The sequence below is a fragment of the Narcine bancroftii genome, chromosome 3, assembly GCF_036971445.1.
Source record: "Narcine bancroftii isolate sNarBan1 chromosome 3, sNarBan1.hap1, whole genome shotgun sequence".
In the NCBI taxonomy this organism is placed as follows: Eukaryota; Metazoa; Chordata; class Chondrichthyes; order Torpediniformes; family Narcinidae; genus Narcine; species Narcine bancroftii.
Window position 1 is genome coordinate 39,768,071 of NC_091471.1, and position 20,860 is coordinate 39,788,930.

The following is a 20,860-nucleotide window of genomic DNA, read 5'->3' on the forward strand; positions in this document are numbered from 1 at the left end:
TAAGATATCCAGCGGTGCTTAAAATAGTTATCTCAGGGCAGCAAAGCAGACTGTTCTCGGATCCAGAGAAAGCACGAGAATTTGCAGAACACCTGCAAAACAGACAGAGAGATGAAGAAATGTAACAAGAACAAGAATGATGACAAGCTTCATATAAAGAAGAAAAATAATGTATAAGTAAGAACTAAGAAGGGGAAGAAAGGAAGGGGGGAATTAAGAGGGTGAGCTTTGTTAAATGTGAAGATAAAAGTCTTTTCTGGAGGGGGCTGGGTGGGAGAGAATAACAGTCACTGCGAAATCAGTTGATGCTTGCGAGCGGGTTCGCAATCCAAATGGAGAGGGGAGTTGTGGTTGCCCGGCAAGGGACAAGGGGAAACTCAGAGAAGGGGGGTGACATTTGGGGTTAAGGGAATTTTAGATGTGGGAATAGTGGAAATACCATCTTGATTGAGGTAACGTTATTTATCTGGTAACTCCATTCATTAACATAATTACTTCATCTTTTCATCACATGCAGTAAAATTGAAAACATTCCTACCTGATCATTCACTTTCCTTTGTAGTTGGACAACTTTATTTTCCATCCCACTTGTAAGTTTCTTGTAGTGTTCGACTGATTTTGCTTCAATCTTCAGTGTCTTCAACTCACGACGTGCTTTCATTCGCCGATAGCAACATTGGAGATAAATTACTGCATTGCGAATCCTAAAGAATCTCTTCCTCGCCATCCAGCCCCTTAAATACTTCTGAATGATAGTGGCTTTATGCTGGAGTAATAACTGTGGAAAACAACACAACACAGGAACAACATCAGGAAAAGTCCCCGTCCAACCCTCTACACATATTGATGTAGTACAAGGCAGTAAATTTACACATGTGTGCACAAACACATATGATCACAGATACTCAGCCTTAATATCTGAATACCCACATCTAATTGCTGGGAGAAAATTCCTTTAAAAATAACAAAGTGAGACAACATTCACCTACCTCTAGAATAAGGTGCAAATCCATCCTAGGTTAAGAGAAATTTCATCTATTTTTCCTATGAACTTCAAGCCTATGTGATGTCCAAACAGACCTGGCAAAGGACTTCTGACTATGGGAATAATCCCTGCTAATTCATGGATTGTTGGGGCTTTTTACTTATTTCTAACAGCCCAATTAGGATTTGATGGAGTGAAAAGAAAAGAAAAATATTCAGTGACTATACTTGATACAAAAGTCACCATTTAGTGCTGTAGCTTCGACTAAGGAAGTTAAAATGGACAATTTATTGCCACTTACAACTAAGTGAGCAAATATGCAGCAAATGTAGGACAGATGTGTTGAATCATGCAATGCTCTGGCATCTGCCAATTAAAGTTGGAGTAACAGTGGAACCTATTTAAGTTGTCATCCATTCCCTTCTCTAGAGTTGGGAACAAAATCAAGCACAAAATAATAATCAGGAGGTAAATTTTGGGAGGTCAGTATTTGAAACTATATCCAGGAATTGGCAATACATGCAACATTATCATGAAGGGGAACAAAAGAAGTAAAGATGGAGATGACCAAATCATTTTACTTTAGAAAAACAAGTAAAATGCCCTCTTCAATGCAGGATCAGCCTTGCAAACTTACAGCTGCCACAAGTAAAAATATTCCAGTTAAATGGTAGGATACAAAATTGAGGAGCCCTGCTCTACAGTATTAATTTACTTCAGCATCTTACTTCAAGGTTCAAATTACTTGAAATGTGGTGAACTAACAAAATTATTATTAAATGTTATTTCTGCAATTGCTGTGAGAAGCCAGTTGAGATCGAAGTGTTCCAATCTAAAATTAACTTTTCTTTTAAAATTTTTTATTAATTTGAAAGATAGAAATATTACATTTATATATTTAGATATTAATTATTTATATTGCTTTTATGTAATGTAATACAGAATATGAATCTTATATCAATTATACATTGTCTACACAATTCTCAAAAAAAGTGAAATATCCTTGAGAATTTCACCTCGTATTCTAATATTGAGATATACATTGTTATTATCTAAATAGACCAATTTCTTCTAGTTGTAAAAAAACCAAAAAATAAGAACAAAAGAAAAAAAAAGAAATACCCATACTAATCTAACTAAAATCAAATTTTAATGGTTTCATCCTGAGGTTGTCGACACAATAGTTTTCAAAAAACTACATAATTAACAATCTATATAGAAGAAAATGATTTGATCCTTAGAGCTTTGCAAACTCCTTTAACAATGCAAAACTTAAATCTACGTTAAGTGCTTTTCTAATATCATATGTTGCTGATTCCACTATCTGAGTCTTCATAATCTACCCTCATCATAATCTAGTCTAGGACCACCAAAAGATCTGTTTACCCGAGTGGTTCTCAACCTTTTTCTTTCCACTCATATACCACTTTAAGAAATCCTTATGCCATCAGTGCTCTGTGATTGGTAAGGTATTCCTTAAGGTGGTATGTGAGTGGGAAGGGAAGGTTGAGAATCACTGCTTTAGACCCAATTGTTACTGAAATATTTTGCTGGAGAAAAAATTGTCCTTGGTCCATTTCCTTTGGAGTTCTGAAACCGTGCACGTAACAAGTCAATTAGGTACGATTATAACAGTAGTTTTCAAACTTTCTACCCACATGCCCCCTTTAAGCAGTACCTTACTAATCACAGAGAACCTTTGGCATAGGGATTACTTAGGGTGGTCTGCGAGTAGGGAGAAAAAAAAGGATGAGAAGCACTGATCTGGACCCAATTGTTACTGAAATACTTTGCTTGAGAAAAATGTCATTGGCCCATTTCCTTTGGAGTTATGAAACTGTGCACATAACGAGTCAATTAAGTACAATTAAAACAGTGTTTTCAAACTTTTTCTTTCCACCCACATACCACCTTAAGCAATCCCTTAGTAATCACAGAGCACCTATGGCATAGGGAATACTTAAAGTGGTATGTGGGTGGAAAAAAAAAGTTGAAAACTACTGGTTTAAACTACTGAAATTTCACATTTCTTTTCTTCCACTAACTACAACCCTGAATATTTTTCTATCTATCCTCTGATATTAATTATCTATTTTTCTATATTGGCATACTGTGACAATTTAAGGTATACTATTACAGTTGGTACATCTTATATACCTGTTTGGCTACAGCAAATAAGAATTTTGATGCACCTGTACATTGTGCTTGTGTATAATCACAGTAAATTCTCATTACCATCCAAAGTTTTCTATCTTTTGATTTATTGGACTAAAATTTTCAGGCCCTCAGATTTAAATTGGACTGACCAACAAGACATCACAAAGAATTCAAGGTCACAAGTCAGTCTGCTGAGTTGCCACAGGCCATGTGGTGTCCTGTGGTATAATTTGCACACACTCTTGCCAAGAAAAGTAAAAGTGAGGAAACTTCCACTGTAATGTTGTTAATGCTTCACATTACAGATATAAATTATCACTAGTACATCAATTTTCCAAGATGAAATTAGAACAGAAATTACAATTTTGCTGGACTTTCTGCTCTTAGGATGTGTGAATAACTTCATTTGGTTCATTATCTGGTTTTTAGGAAGTTACCCTAACTAGCTCTTGGGGAAGCTATCCATTTTAGGAAGCCTCCATGTAGTTAGGCCATCTTCTTCTGCTCAAATTTTATAGGGAACAAAGCTGGCTGGCAAGAAAATAAAATGGAAATATAATTTTATTTTAAATTTAAGAGGAGTCAGAAGGAGCTCAAATACTCTTTCCTACTCCACCTCAATCCAATCTGTTGCTGTTGACCACAGAAAGTTTAAATTCCAGTTTCAGAAAGAAATTGCAAGTGTAATTTTTCTGGCACACCTGAAGAAGGGGTTAGACCCAAAATATCGACTGTCTTTTGCTTTCCATGGATGCTGCATGACCTGCTGTGTTTATTTTGAATGGTAACAGGCCCATGCCCAACAAATACACTAATCAACATAGTACCCCAATACATTTTTGGAGAGTGGGAGGAAACTGGAGTATCTGGAGGAAATACATGTGGGCACAGGGAGAACATGCAAACTCCTGACTGACAACGGTAGATTCAAACCCAGCTTGCTGGTGCTGTAATTGTGTGGAGTTCACAACTACGTTAACTGTGGTGATGTTTCTCCAGCACTTCTGTCGACTGCAATGGGTGAAATTCACTGAAATTGTACTCAAGGTCCTCAGGTTGCAGGGCCAGTTGCTACATGTCATGGGAGAAAATCAGCACACCCGGAGGAAGCCCGCATGGTTACAGGCAGAATGTGCAAACTCCATACATGGCACTCAAGGTCAGGATTGAATCCAGGTCCCTGATGCTGTGAAGCAGCAACTGTACTATTTGCACCAACCAAATAACTCCTCTCTTTGTAAAGTTTGACAATGAAAACATACTTCTACCATACCTAAAATGGATGAGAGGGGGGGGGTGGGGGGGTGGCTTGGGAGGAGGGAGGGGGGAGGGAGAAAAAGTCACTGTAAATGTGTGGAAAAGAAAAAGTGTATATCATGGCTATTGTGATTTATGGTGTGAAAAATAAAAAATTAAAAAAAAACAAAAAAAAACATACTTCTACCACGGTAACCTTAACCTGGGAAATTGGACACTTACTTCGTGGTACTTCTGACGGACAAACATTCCTCGAGCATAGGCCTGAATTATGATGGCTGCGTTGTGAATTCTCAGGTACCCACGACGTGCAGCCAACATTCTCCATTGCTTCTGCAAAATTATTGCAGCTCTCGTTTTCCGCAAGAAGTCCGCCAACCTTAGGATGAGCAAAGAATTAATGTTGAACAAAGAGCAATTCATGCTTCAGCTCATCTGCTGCTGAAACTCTTTAGCAAGTATTCAAGGTGCTGCATGTTAGGCTCGACCAGAAGGTCAAATCATGAGCTAGATATTGGGACAGAGAGTTAGCTTGGTGTTTGGAGGCAGAGGGTGGAAATTGTTCTTCAGATGTAGTGTGCTGCAGGGTCTGCTATTGTTTCTTCTTGTATATCAGTATATTTATGATTTAAGTGTAAGAAAAATAACAGGTTATGGGTGTGAGGTGGGGGAAAAAAATTAGATTGTTGCGGATTAAGCTTATGCGGGTCGACATAACATTGAGGGCCGAAGGGCCTGAATGTTCGATGTGTTGGATGAGTATCTAGGTGGCAGGATTCATAAGTTTACTGAAGACACCAAAATTGATAGCATAGTGGACAATGCAGAAGGGAGTTTAAGGATTCAACAGGTGTAGGGCACTACCAGTAACCACAGAGACAAGCTGAGGGAATGATAGGCTTTAGTACCCAGAAGAACCTTGCTGGTCCAGACCCCAGGATAGGAATGGCAGCAAGGGAAAGGAGACTCGACCTTTATGGCCCAGGACCATGGGGGAGGAGTCATAGGGTATAAGTCATCCGTGGGCGGGCCAGCTCCAGATATTCAACTAATGATAACTATATACCATGGAGGAAACATGTCACCGCAACAGGGAAAATAGGCAAATGAATGGCAAATGGAAATTAGAAATTGTAATCTCTAATTAAAACTCGTACTCTCTTTTATAATTTAATTTATATTTAGATTTACAGCACTGCAACAGGCTATTTCGGCCCATACATCCAATTAACCTACACTGCCGTTAAGTTTTGTATGGTGGGAAGAAACTAGAGCCCCCAGGGAAAACCCACGTAGAAACGGAGAACGTACAAACTCCTTACAGAGTGGAATTCGAACCAAGGTCCTGATCGCTGGCGCTGTAAAGGCATTGCGCTAACCACTATGCTCACCGTGCCACTCTATGCCCCATCAAGTGCGCCTTCCTCTCCTATTTCCCCTGCCCCCTCTACCCATCCTCCCCCACCTGATTCCATCAGTCCATTATTTCTCCCCCTTTATCTCGTTCCACTTCACCCTCTTTATCAGATTCATTACTTGCAGCCTTGAGTTTCCACATCACCTTCCAGACTCTAGTTCTACAAAGGAGCGGAATAACGCCATTCAGCCAAATGAGTTTTCCCTGCTATTCCATCATGGCTGATTTACAATCCTTTTTCACCCCATTCTCCCTGAAAACCTTGATTCCTTTCCATTCCTAATCAAGAACTTATCTACCTCTATTTTAAATAACCTGGCCTCCACATCCATCTGTGGCAACAAATTCACAGTCTTCTGGGAAAGTGAAACTCTTCCTCATCTATGCTCTAAATTAAAAATTTTAATTTTTAAAATTTAGACATGCAACACAGTAACAAGCCATTTCAGCCCATGAACCCGTGCTGTTCAATTAACCTACAACCCCCAGCACATTTTCTTTTTGAAGGGTGGGATGAAACTGGAGTCCCCAGGGAAAACCCACGCAGACGTGGAAAGAGAGTGTGGGATTTGAACCCCAGTCCCGATTGCTTGACATTTTAAAGGCATTGCACTAACCGGTATGCCAGCTGTGCTGCCGCAAAGGGACATTTTTGCATTCTGACTCTGTGCCCTCTGGTTCCAGACTCCCCCACCAAAAGAAATACATTCTTCAAGTACAATGCAGTCCTTTCAGTATTTGATTAGTTTTGATGAGATCTACCCTTATCCTTCCAAACATCAGCAACTACAATCCCAGAACCATCATACACTCCTCAAATGATAAATCCTTAATTCCAGAATTCCAGGGATTATTCTAGTGAATCTTCTCTGGACCCTCTCTAATGCCAAAAGGTTCCTCCCTTAAAACTGCTCAAAATACTCTGTGTGATCTGTCCAATATCTTGTAGAGCCTCAACATTGCATTCCTCCCCTGCCTGGCTTCTCCCTCCTTATCGGGTCCGATCTGTCACCTTTTAGTCCCCACCTCACCCTCTTCATTCTGTCTACTATATTTCTCTTCTGACATTCTCAGTCTAGATGCAGTGTCTCAATTCATACCATCAAATATTCCATTGCCTTCTCCAGTTCCTCTAGCATGGTTTTTTTGCTCTAGATAGGCACCTTGGTTGTTAATGGACAAATTTTTCCATGGAGTATAACTCTCTGTACTTACATGCTACATTATTTCCAAATTTTTAAATATCCTTTATATTATCCTCAACTTTTCCCTAGATCTATCCCTCATTAAAACAAAAGGGTCAATTTACAGAGGCCAATGTTATTAACCCTCATATCTTTAGGACATGGGAGCAGGTAACAGAACTGATGAAATTCCCTCATAAAAGGCTGATCAAAAATACAGAAGTAAGAAAGTCGGCCAAGAATTGTGTATAAGCCTCAGACATTCCATTCCAAGGTTCGGGGCCTGATGGTCTTCTGAATGCTATCTGCCAACATGACTGATAATTGGAGACATTTTAAAGCACTGCTTAAATAGATTGAATAATTAAAACAAATATGAAAACATCTTAAATTAGTGAAACTGAATTAAATCATTAAGTGAAATAAATTAAAATGCTTGTGCATTTATGATTTTGCTCAGGGTCTCGATCCTATTTAAATGTAGCTTCCGACCCCCAGCTCTTGACTGGCTTCTGTGCTTCACTATGAAGGTGTGGAAACAGGAGATGAATTTAGTAGTTGGTGGTTCCTGCAAAACTATGGGATTGCCCCTCTGCAGGTTGGAAAGGATCCGATAAGTCAAATGGCCTTCTTTTGGTCATTATAAGATCTAATTATTTTCACATTATTAGCTTACAATTAGATCCTCTTTTTGAAGCTATGGTCAAGTCTTATCTGGTTGCTTTTGTTAACAACATATAACGACACAGAAACATGCTACAAACAGCGCCTACCTGCGTGCCTGGTAGCCTCGAACATATCTCTGAATAGTAATGGTGGCCTTCCTCATCCTTCTGTACTTGATTCGCTGCAACCAACCACGAACTGTCTTCTGTATCATCATACATGCAGCTCGGAACTTGTCTGCTCTGAGTTTTTCCAGGTACGCAACCTGACCAGCGCGGAAAAAGATTTTGGTTTTTCCAAACTGGAATTTATCAGGATCCTGACAAAATAGAACAAAGTCATTTATTGAGAGATTAACTGTGGAATGCCAGAGGCAGGATTTACAAACACAGTCAAATAAAAAGGCATCTAATCAATTGCATGAGAGGACAGTCTCGTCTATTGAAGAGGTAGACCCCTTTAATTATGAGTTACCTTGATAACATTATCCAGAAGTCTCCTACAAGTTTCTTTCTTATCACTTAAGTTTATGTTCTTCTTCGTCATTAGGACACGATACCTGTTGAAGAATTCATGGTATGTCCACCTATCCAAAACAAATATTGTTACATTAAAAGAAATATTAATAGGTAAACACAAAAGATGATTAAGTCAGTACACAAAAGTGCTTGAGAAACTTAGCAGGCCATACAGCATCAATGGAAAGCACTAAGCAAGATGTTTCAGTCTTGAGTCCTCCTTTGGGAGTGTTATAAATTCAGGCAAATGTGGATGGGGAGGGAAGGGGAGAAACTTGGGCCAGCAGTGATGGGTGGATACAGGAAGGAAGGGAAAGAAGTTGAGCAGTGACAGGGGAAAGGGGCAGAGATGGTCTCTGATAGGAAAAAAGAACAGCTGGGCAGTCAGACGATGGATGTCAGAGGGATGAGAAAGAGAAAGCAAGAAAAACAGTAGGGGGTGCAATTGCTGGTGATTAGAGGTCAATATGGATGATGTCTTCAGGTTGGAGACTGCCGGTTATTCCTTTATCATTTCTGCCAGCTGCTACTAGACCATACCGCCAACCACATCCACCCCTGCCCATCATTTTCCGCCTTCTGCAGGGATCTCTCCCTCCATGATTCCATTGTCTGCTCATCCCTCCCAAGCCACTTTTCCTTGATCCTCTGTACTTTCCTCTGCAACCCTCACTCTTGCACCTTCTTCCTCAGTACCATCCAATGACTTAAACAAACCTTCCAGGCGAGTTCATGTGCATCTCCTCCAACCTCATCAACTGGTTTCAGTGCTCCCAATGTGCCTCATCTACATCAGTGAATCCAAGAGCAGACTTGGATTTGCAGAGCATCTACAGGCCTGAGTGAAAAAACACACAAATGCTGGAGAAACTCAGCAGGTCAAACAGTGCTTTATGTAGCAAAGGTGAAGATACATCACCAATGTTTTGGGCTTAAGCCCTTCATCATCATCTACAGGCCTGAGATCACAATTGGTAATCCCAAACTCCACCTACATGTTATTTCAACTCCCCTTGCTATTACACATCCTTGGCCTTCTCCACTGCCAGAAACAAAAGGAACAATCCCTCAAATTCTGCCAGGGCAATCTGGAGCCTAAAAGCATGAACACTGATTTTTTTTTTCAGATACTGTAACAATTCCTCCCTCTCTTTTTTCCAGTTATTTCCATTCTTCCCATTCCCCCACCCAGCCCACAACCCATTCTCATCCACCTCACTTTCTGGTGCCATCCTCTTCTACCCAGATTTCTCCTGTGCTCTAACCTCTTTCAGTCTATCTGGCCCCATCGGTCCTTCCCAGATAGCACTTCCCCAACAACTCTCTGTATACCATTGCTATCACCCTATCAGTCTGCAGCAATGGCATTTGTCTCTATGCATCACTCCACTCTGTCTTCCACCTGACTGCTTCAGTTCTCGTGCATCCATCTCCCTTTTTCTGCCACCTGACATCAACCGCCTTTGTCCATCATCCTTCACTCCTCCTTGGATCACCAATCCCCACTGTCCCAATCGAACCCTTCCCACCCTGTCCACATTATACCACCCATCTCTCCACTACACTCTCTATGAAGTTTTCTGGCCCAAAATGACAATTTTTCTTCCACTGATGCTGCTTGACCCACTGAGTCCCTCCAACAGATTGTGTCTGGCTTCAGATTCCAGCATCTGCAGTCCCATGTGTTTGCAGATTATCGTGCATCTAAACAACCTTATTTGCTGTGTTCAATGCGATTTTTGTTTTGTTAGTGAAGGTTAAGCAATGGATTCATACACACACATGTATACCTCCGATATGTAGATTTTCAGTAAAGCTTCCGCAACTGTGCATTGAAAACATGCAATGCTATTATATTTTTTATTTCCTATACCAGTCTTCCCCTTGGTGTCTTCCAATGGGATTATCTATTCTATTCACTGCCATATTAATAGCAAGGAAACAAACTTAGCAAAGGAATAATTTATAAGATTATAGGAAAGATGGTTATTTGATCCGGATAATCCTTTCAAAGAACAAGCCTGAGCTCAATGCTTCAAATGGCCTTCGCGTGAAATTTTTGCCTGTCAGGTCGCTAAAATCCTTCAGAATATCAATGCCATCTGTATTCAACTAGAAAACTCAGTCTGCTGTCTGACCCAATGCATTAGCCAATATCTTCAGCAGTTTTAATCCAAACAATTGTGATAAAGTGTTGCAGAAATTTACATCACTTGAAATACACAGCAAGTTAGGAAATTAAATCCAAGATTGGACTTTAACATAAAGGCTGTGAGGTGCTTTTCTGACTGCAAGAATCAGTCCTGGGTCCTCAGAAGTTTATATTGTTGATCTGAATGAAAATTAGATGGTCTGATTAGCATGCTTGCAGATAACAAGGCTGGGATGGCAGGGTGCACCGTCAAAGGATGTGGCAAGATATACCCGTATATTTCAGCGTATACATCAAGTCGTGAAACCCAAAAAAAACTCAAAAAATGAGGATCAACTTATACACCAGATATAATCTTGAGATCTTAAACTCAGCTCAAAATCCAATCCACACTGATTCAGCGTATAAGTCAACCCTTGAAAAATAAAAAAAAACTCAACTGCGACAGATTTTCATTGAGATTTTTATTGAAAGCAACAACATAATTAGCATCCTTCAAAATCACTGTTGTCTGAAAACAACAACACATTTAGAACCCTTCAAAATCGCTCTCAATATTATCATATGATGCAAAGATGACAGCAAGCACATCCATATTCTCACTGTTTAAACAGTCATCATATAGGTCCCAGTCTGTATCTGATGAGATGGTTTCAACTTAAATGTCCCACAATAAATGATCTTCCGTGCACAAGAGATAGTGCTCTTTTTAAATGATTGTATCACAGTCTCTACTTTAACTTTGTCCCATGCCTTGAGCATGAAGTTACACAGCATATCAAGCGTTGAAGCACACATTACCCCATCTTTTGCAAATGACATTTCTGCACTGTTCATCGAGGTATTTCATTCCTCGCACAGCACGGTCTTTGAATGGCTTACTCAAGCAGATATCAAGAGGTTGCAATATAGACGTCAAGATAACTGCCATGTAAGTATTATGCAGTGCTAATCTACTTTTAATCTCAGTTGAGTGGCTATGAAATATATCCGAGACCAGCAAACTGCATTCCTTGTGTAAACCACCTGGCTGCCTGTTCACATATTGTCTATCCATAGTTTTACACCATTTTCATCCATCCATCCTTTTTCATGAAAATGTACAAAAATACCTGCAGGGAATTTCATTTTCAGTTTAATTTTGCGTTTGAAGATTACCACAGGTCTCAACTTTATTCTGTTGGCCATGCACGATAACACCATGGTAAACCTGGTCCTTTCGTGGCCTGTAGTTCTGGTTTGCACAGTTTTCACACCTTTCTGTTCAACTGTTCTATTTTCTATCATGTCAAAATTCATGGGGGTTTTGTCTATATTTCCAATATTTGCCAATGCAAATTGATGTTTCTGCTAGTTCTCTATAATAAACTGTTGAAAACTTACAACTTCATGATCAAGATCTTTTGGTAGTGTGTCAGAGTATATAGATAAGTTTTTGGGAGATAAATTGGGAAAGGTTTGTTGGAGTAGGTCACATACAAACACTTTAAAACAGATCTTATTTGAAATACTGGAGCTCTGTTAATGCTAGACATACTGGCTGCACAGCCTATGCAAGAGCTTTGGAGAGTGCCTAAGAGACTTCACTAATCGATTGTTGTTTACAAAAAGGCAACAGATGAAAGAGCTTGTCAGAGCCGCAGATAGTCTGGAGCTGTCCTAAGAGTGTCATGTTGTTTTGGAAGCAGAGGGAGTCAAACAGGTTTTCTGTGTGTGTGTGAGAGAGAGAGAGAGAGACACACACACACACACACACAACTTCTATAGTATTACAGCAAGCAACTGCAGCTGGGATTGGAACAGGACATGCTGGCAAGCTTGTGGAAAGCCCCATTTGGAAGACGGGTTGTGAGTTCTTAATTCAGCCTAGTCAAAGCCCTTGTGGTTCATGCAAGAGGAGAGGACTGGCTGTCTAATGTTTCACTTGGAATAAGAGAAACAAGAAGGAACTCTGTGGTGACCTGAAAAAGGTGATCATGTGGAGAACCCTGAAGGGGCAAGTTTCTTCGGCAAGACACTGAAGTGGCTGATGGAAGTAAATGATAACAAATCACACTCTCTGAAAACCGACAAGAAGTTTCCTGAGCAGTAACCATTTATCTTTCAAGCACCAAAGCCTGGTGAACTTTATAAATAGAAACATAGAAGATAGGAGCAGGAGTAGGTCATTCGACCCTTCGAGCTTGCTCCGCCATTCAACGAGATCATGGCTGATCTTAAAGTTCAGTACCCCGTCCCCGCCTTCTCTCCGTAACCTTTAATACCCTTATGCTGAAGAAATAGATCTAATTCCCTCTTAAATAGGTTTAATGAACCTGCCTCTACTGCCCTCTGTGGCAATGAATTCCACAGATTCACCACCCTCTGGGTCAAGAAATTCCTCCTCATCTCGGTCCTAAATGGTTTGTCTATTATCCTCAAACCATGACTCCGGGTTCTGGATTTTCCCATCATTGGAAACATCCCATCGGCATCCATTCTGTCCAGTCCTGCCAGAATTTTATATGTCTCTATGAGATCCCCTCTCAATCTTCTAAACTCCAGCGAGTACAATCCCAATTTGCGCAATCTTTCCTCATAAGTCATTCCTGCCATTCCAGGTATCAGCCTGGTGAATCGCCTCTGCACTCCCTCCATTGCAAGAACATCCTTCCTTAGATAAGGTGACCAAAACTGCACACAATACTCCAGGTGGGGTCTCACCAAGGCCCTGTACAGCTGCAGTAAGGTATCCTTGTTCCTATACTCAAACCCTCTTGATATGAAGGCCAACATACCATTTTTCTTTTTAACCGCCTGCTGTACCTCCATGCTCGCCTTCAGAGGCTGGTGTACAAGGACCCCTAGGTCTCTCTGCACTTCCCCATCTCTTAATCTATTGCCATTCAAATAGTAATCTGCCCTCCGGTTTGTATTACCAAAGTGGATAACCTCACATTTATCCACATTGTAGTGTTTTTTCCATGTATCTGCCCAGTCCCTCAATTTATCCAAATCACACTGGAGCTTCCTGACCCCCTCTTCCATGCACACAACCCCTCCTAGCTTAGTGTCATCTGCAAAGTTGGAGATATTACATCTAATCCCCTCATCCAGATCATTAATGTAAATTGTGAACAGCTGGGGTCCCAGTACAGATCCCTGTGGCACCCCACTGGTCACCGCCTGCCACTCAGAAAACAAGCCATTTATTCCAACTCTCTGTCTTCTACCTGCCAGCCAGTTCTCAATCCACATCAATACTTTGCCCCCAATCCCATGAGCCTTGATTTTGGAAGCCTGTCGTTTATGCGGGACCTTATCGAAGGCCTTTTGGAAGTCCAGGTACACCACATCCACTGGCTCTCCCCCATCTATTTTACCTGTCACCATCTCAAAGAATTCCAATAGATTTGTCAAGCACGATTTACCTTTTGTAAATCCATGTTGTCTCTGTCCGATCCCTTCTCTGCTAGTCATATGCTCCACTATTACATCCTTAATAATGGATTCCATCATTTTGCCCACTACTGATGTAAGGCTCACCGGCCGATAATTCCCCGCTTTTTCTCTACCCCCCTTTTTAAATAGTGGGGTAACATTAGCTACCCTCCAATCCATGGGTACTGATCCTGAGTCTATCGAGTTCTGGAAAATATTCTTAAAGCATCTGCTATTTGAATGGCCACTTCCTTGAGTACCCTAGGATGTAGATTATCAGGCCCTTGGGATTTATCTGCCTTCAATCCCATCAATTTCCCCAAGACCATGTCCTTACTGATTTATTTCATTTCCTCCCTTGCATTAGTCTCTATGTTTCCCAACATTCTTGGGAGGTTATTTGTATCCTCTCTTGTAAAAACAGAACTAAAGTAAGAATTTAATTGGTCTGCCATTTCCTTATTCCCCATTATATATTCCCCTGATTCCGACTGCAAGGGACCTACTCTGGATTTCACCAATCTTTTCCTCTTGACATATTTATAAAAGCTTTTGCAGTCGGTTTTTATATTTGCCGCAAGCTTACTTTCGTAATTTATTTATTCTTCTTCTTTGGCTTGGCTTCGCGGACGAAGATTTATGGAGGGGGTAAAAAGTCCACGTCAGCTGCAGGCTCGTTTGTGGCTGACCAGTCCGATGCGGGACAGGCAGACACGATTGCAGCGGTTGCAAGGGAAAATTGGTTGGTTGGGGTTGGGTGTTGGGTTTTTCCTCCTTTGCCTTTTGTCAGTGAGGTGGGCTCTGCGGTCTTCTTCAAAGGAGGCTGCTGCCCGCCAAACTGTGAGGCGCCAAGATGCACGGTTTGAGGCGTTATCAGCCCACTGGCGGTGGTCAATGTGGCAGGCACCAAGAGATTTCTTTAGGCAGTCCTTGTACCTTTTCTTTGGTGCACCTCTGTCACGGTGGCCAGTGGAGAGCTCGCCATATAATACGATCTTGGGAAGGCGATGGTCCTCCATTCTGGAGACGTGACCCATCCAGCGCAGCTGGATCTTCAGCAGCGTGGACTCGATGCTGTCGACCTCTGCCATCTCGAGTACCTCGACGTTAGGGGTGTGAGCGCTCCAATGGATGTTGAGGATGGAGCGGAGACAACGCTGGTGGAAGCGTTCTAGGAGCCGTAGGTGGTGCCGGTAGAGGACCCATGATTCGGAGCCGAACAGGAGTGTGGGTATGACAACGGCTCTGTATACGCTTATCTTTGTGAGGTTTTTCAGTTGGTTGTTTTTCCAGACTCTTTTGTGTAGTCTTCCAAAGGCGCTATTTGCCTTGGCGAGTCTGTTGTCTATCTCATTGTCGATCCTTGCATCTGATGAAATGGTGCAGCCGAGATAGGTAAACTGGTTGACCGTTTTGAGTTTTGTGTGCCCGATGGAGATGTGGGGGGGCTGGTAGTCATGGTGGGGAGCTGGCTGATGGAGGACCTCAGTTTTCTTCAGGCTGACTTCCAGGCCAAACATTTTGGCAGTTTCCGCAAAGCAGGACGTCAAGCGCTGAAGAGCTGGCTCTGAATGGGCAACTAAAGCGGCATCATCTGCAAAGAATAGTTCACGGACAAGTTTCTCTTGTGTCTTGGTGTGAGCTTGCAGGCGCCTCAGATTGAAGAGACTGCCATCCGTGCGGTACCGGATGTAAACAGCGTCTTCATTGTTGGGGTCTTTCATGGCTTGGTTCAGCATCATGCTGAAGAAGATTGAAAAGAGGGTTGGTGCGAGAACACAGCCTTGCTTCACGCCATTGTTAATGGAGAAGGGTTCAGAGAGCTCATTGCTGTATCTGACCCGACCTTGTTGGTTTTCGTGCAGTTGGATAATCATGTTGAGGAACTTTGGGGGACATCCGATGCGCTCTAGTATTTGCCAAAGCCCTTTCCTGCTCACGGTGTCGAAGGCTTTGGTGAGGTCAACAAAGGTGATGTAGAGTCCTTTGTTTTGTTCTCTGCACTTTTCTTGGAGCTGTCTGAGGGCAAAGACCATGTCAGTGGTTCCTCTGTTTGCGCGAAAGCCGCACTGTGATTCTGGGAGAATATTCTCAGCGACACTAGGTATTATTCTATTTAGTAGAATCCTAGCGAAGATTTTGCCTGCAATGGAGAGCAACGTGATTCCCCTGTAGTTTGAGCAGTCTGATTTCTCGCCTTTGTTTTTGTACAGGGTGATGATGGTGGCATCACGAAGATACTGAGGCAGTTTACCTTGGTCCCAACAAAGCTTGAAAAACTCATGCAGTTTGGCATGCAGAGTTTTGCCGCCAGCCTTCCAGACTTCTGGGGGGATTCCATCCATACCTGCTGCTTTGCCACTTTTCAGTTGTTCGATTGCCTTATATGTCTCATCCAGGGTGGGAACCTCATCCAGCTCTAGCCTTAGGGGCTGTTGAGGGAGCTGGAGCAGGGCGGAATCTTGGACTGAGCGGTTGGTACTGAAAAGAGATTGGAAGTGTTCTGACCATCGGTTGAGGATGGAGATCTTGTCGCTGAGGAGGACTTTGCCGTCTGAGCTGCGCAGCGGGCTTTGGACTTGGGGTGAGGGGCCGTACACAGCCTTTAGAGCCTCGTAGAAACCCCTGAAGTCGCGTAATTTATTTATACTCTCTTGATTAATCCCTTTGTCCTCCTTTGGTGCATCTTGAACTGCTCCCAGTCTTTGGTTGTGGTACTTTTTTTGGTCAATTGATATGCTCTCTCTTTGGACCTAATGCTGTCTCTGTGCACAGTATAAGAATTGCCTGCAAACAGTGAACTTGGAGGTATGAGAAGTGAGATTGGACTGTGAATCAAATAATTTTTCTGAACTTACACACACATTACATACACGTGTGCTTAGATTTAGAAGGGGGTTAAGTTAAGTTAAATAAATCAATAGTGATAAGATCAAGTTTGATCCTGTTTTCATGTTTAAAGATAATTGTAAGCAACTTTTGTTTAAGTAACCATTTGTCTTGGTGAATATCTATTGCTGCTTGGTTTTGGGGTCCTCTGGGCTCATAACAAGTGTATTCTGTGATTTTGTGTGCACCATGGTTCATAGCCATTTTGACGAGTTTTACATGTACAATCAGTTGATAATAAACATGAACTTGAGTGACTGGTTCCTGAAAAGCATTGCCAGGACAGGAGGGAAAAGCAGATATGAAAGAAAAAAATTAAAAATTTAAATGGAAACCTGTGGAGAAAGTAGGAAGATGGGCCACATGCAGACAGATTGGCTTAGTTTAGATTAGCATCATGGCTGGCACAGGAGTGGTGTGCTGAAGGGTCTATTCCTGTGCTGTTCTGTTCTTTGTTACAATTCTTATTAGCCTGAATACGTACAAGATTGTCTGATCTCAGACACTAAGCAGGCTCAGGCCTGATCGGTACTTCAAGGGGAGACCTCCTAGGAACACCTGGTACCATAGGTTTCTGTGAGGGAGGCTGGACAAAGTGGTGACTCTGTCTGCCTTACAGTAGACAAAAGTTAAAGAATTTAATGTATGTTACATTCTAAAAATGTAGTATGTGACAATAATGGATCCTTTACCCTTTTACTTGATTCAATTGGATAGAAAGCTTCAGATATGCAGAGATATAGAATGAAAACAAAAGCTTGAGGAATTACTTTGAAAGTTACAGGCCCAGAGGACCCCAATAGAAATTCACCAAGACAAATGGTTACTTAAACAAATGTTGTTTTAAATCTTTAAACATGAAAACAGGATCAAACTCCAACTTATTACTATTAACGTAACCCCTTTCTAATTCTAAGCACATGTGTATGTGATGTGTGTTTAAGTTCAGAAAGGTTCTTTGATTCACAATCCAATCTCACTTCTCACTCCTCCAAGTTCCCTGGTGCAGACAATTCTTATACTGTGCACAGAATTTAACATTTATGAATCTTCACCAGGCTTTGGTGCTTGAGAGGTAAATGGTTACCACTCAGGAAGACTCTTGTTGGTTTTCAGAGAGAGATTTATTGCTCGTTAGACACAAACTGATTCCTTCCGATCAGCCATTTCAGTGTCTTGCCAAAGAAACTTTCCCCACCAGGGTTTTCCAGATGATAACCTCTTTCTTCCAGGTCACAGAGTTCCTTTTTGTTTCCCTTATTTCAAGTGAAACATTATACAGCCAGTGATCTCCTCTTGCATGAACCACAAGAGATTTGACCAAGCTGAACTCAGAACTCACAACCCGTCTTCAAAATGGGGTTTTTCCACAAGCTTGCCAGCTTGTCCTGTTCCAATTCCAGCTGCTGCTGCTGAACAGTAGAACTGAATTCTCTCTCTCTCTCAGAGAAAACCACATGGCCCTCTGAGAACAGCAAACTCCATTCAGACAGACTACGGCACCGGACCCAATTTTCTGAGTCCGTTCATCTATTGCTTTCCAAAACAATAATCTATTACTCACAGCATGTCCAATTAACACCTACTTGTGAAGTCCTTCAGCAAAGCGCTTACCATTGTCTTTACAAAGGCACTGGGAGCCTGGACTGTCTGGCTTGAGCAGAGCTCTGGCATTTCAAATGAGATCTGTGTTGTGAAGTGTTCATATTTGCCTGTGACCTACACTTAAAAAAACCCCACAATTTATCTCCTTTATTTTGCCTTTATTGCACCCCCCCCTTCTGTGTAAAAGATATGAACACAGAATGGGGGGGGTGGGGTCATTGTAGTCCCACCTTTAACCTGGCAGTGGAAGTAGTCATAGCGTCGATTCGACATCTGGGACCAGGAAAGTATGTGTATCTGTCACATTAAAAACAAAAACTACTAACAAATCACATAGTAACCATACATGCAAAGTGTCAAGTAAAAAGTTCAGGTCCAAGAAAGATGAACGACTCCAGAGGACCCCAAAAACCAGCAGCACTAGATATTCACCACAACACAGGGTGACTTAGACAAAAGTAGTTTTTAATTATATTTTAACAAGAACACAGAATTAAACTTTAACTTATTACTTAACCTTCTTCTTTGGCTTGGCTTCGCGGACGAAGATTTATGGAGGGGTAAAGTCCACGTCAGCTGCAGGCTTGTTTGTGGCTGACAAGTCTGATGCGGGACAGGCAGACACGGTTGCAGCAGTTGCAAGGGAAAATTGGTTGGTTGGGGTTGGGTGTTGGGTTTTTCCTCCTTTGTCTTTTGGCAGTGAGGTGGGCTCTGCGGTCTTCTTCAAAGGAGGTTGCTGTCCGCCAAACTGTGAGGCGCCAAGATGCACGGTTTGAGGCATTATTAGCCCACTGGCGGTGGTCAATGTGGCAGGCACCAAGAGCTTTCTTTAGGCAATCCTTGTACCTCTTCTTTGGTGCACCTCTGACTCGGTGGCCAGTGGAGAGCTCGTCATATAACACGATCTTGGGAAGGCGATGGTCCTCCATTCTGGAGACGTGACCTACCCAACACAGTTTGATCTTCAGCAGCGTGGATTCGATGCTGTCGGCCTCTGCCATCTCGAGTACTTCGATGTTGGAGATGAAGTTGCTCCAATGAATGTTGAGGATGGAGCGGAGACAACACTGGTGGAAGCGTTCTAGGAGCTGTAGGTGATGCCGGTAAAGGACCCATGATTCGGAGCCGAGCAGGAGTGTGGGTATGACAACGGCTCTATATACGCTAATCTTTGTGAGGTTTTTCAGTTGGTTGTTTTCCAGACTCTTTTGTGTAGTCTTCCAAAGGTGCTATTTGCCTTGGCGAGTCTGTTGTCTATCTCGTCGATCCTTGCATCCGATGAAATGGTGCAGCCGAAATAGGTAAACTGGTTGACCGTTTTGAGTTTTGTGTGCCCGATGGAGATATGGGGTGCTGGTAGTCATGGTGGGGAGCTGGCTGATGGAGGACCTCAGTTTTCTTCAGGCTGACTTCCAGGCCAAACATTTTGGCAGTTTCCGCAAAACAGGACGTCAAGCGCTGAAGAGCTGGCTCTGAATGGGCAACTAAAGCGGCATCGTCTGCAAAGAGTAGTTCACAAACAAGTTGCTCTTGTGTCTTGGTGTGAGCTTGCAGGCACCTCAGATTGAAGAGACTGCCATCCGTGCGGTACCGGATGTAAACAGCGTCTTCATTGTTGAGGTCTTTCATGGCTTGTTTCAGCATCATGCTGAAGAAGATTAAAAAGAGGGTTGGTGCGAGAACGCAGCCTTGCTTCATGCCATTGTTAATGGAGAAGGGTTCAGAGAGCTCATTGCTGTATCTGACCCGACCTTGTTGGTTTTCGTGCAGTTGGATAACCATGTTGAGGAACCTACCTAACTACTTAATCTCCCCCTCTAATACTAAGCGCAGGTATGTGTAATGTATATTTACGTTTAGAAAATTTCTTTGGATCACTGTCCAATCTCATTGGTTGTAGGCAATTCTTGTTCTGTGCACAGAAGTTAGCATTAACAAAGGTCACCAGTCTTTGGCATTTAACAGGCACATGGTTACCACTCAGGAGGGTTCTTGCTGGTTTTCAGAGAGAGATTCATTTTCCAGGACATCCGCAACTGGTTCCTCCTCAATCAGTCTTGCTGACTAAACTTGCCCCCTTCAAGGTTATCCAGATGATCCTCTTTCTTTCAGGTCATCTTTCAGACCGCTAGTCTCCTCCATTGACCAGGCAGCCTTCCAAAGTTTGCCAGCTTGTCCTTCAGGAACTGATTTCTGTCTTTTTTATCTCTCTCTCTCTCTCTCTCTCTGTTTCACACCCTCCCTCCCTGAGAGCAAAACACTTCTCCCTTGCCTGCAAAGATCACATGCTCTCCTAGGCAATCTGCTGTGGATACTTTGTTGCCTTCGACAAAAAGCATTCTGCAAAAGTCCTGCAAATATTCTGTGTTTTAAAATGTGTGTGTGCAAGCTGCTCTAACAATTCCTCCCAAACCACCTCTAAATACTCTGTCACACAATAATGTTGTGATATCAAAAATTGCATGCATTTCTACAGGGAAGGAATATCAATAACAAGATACAACAGTTAACGAGCCTCTTTTGACATTTCTGCTCTTTCCTACATTTTGTTTCTTACTGTAGTCACATTTCAAAAGCCATGAGAGAAAATTTGCAGACTTCAGTTGAAAG

The 20,860-nt window shown here is 42.1% G+C and overlaps 1 protein-coding gene across 3 annotated transcripts in view; it reads right to left on the bottom strand.

Annotated features, from left to right (window-relative positions):
• The window catches only part of myo5b (myosin VB), a 264,470-nt gene that overhangs the window by 62,776 nt on the left and 180,834 nt on the right, over positions 1-20,860 (bottom strand). For all 3 annotated transcript variants that reach the window (XM_069923885.1, XM_069923884.1, XM_069923886.1), the window contains 4 exons: positions 8,141-8,252; positions 7,774-7,985; positions 4,622-4,778; positions 539-778 (listed from right to left, as the gene is read on the bottom strand). In XM_069923885.1, the coding sequence (XP_069779986.1) occupies positions 539-778; positions 4,622-4,778; positions 7,774-7,985; positions 8,141-8,252 (721 nt within the window). The remainder of the gene's footprint in view (positions 1-538; positions 779-4,621; positions 4,779-7,773; positions 7,986-8,140; positions 8,253-20,860) is intronic.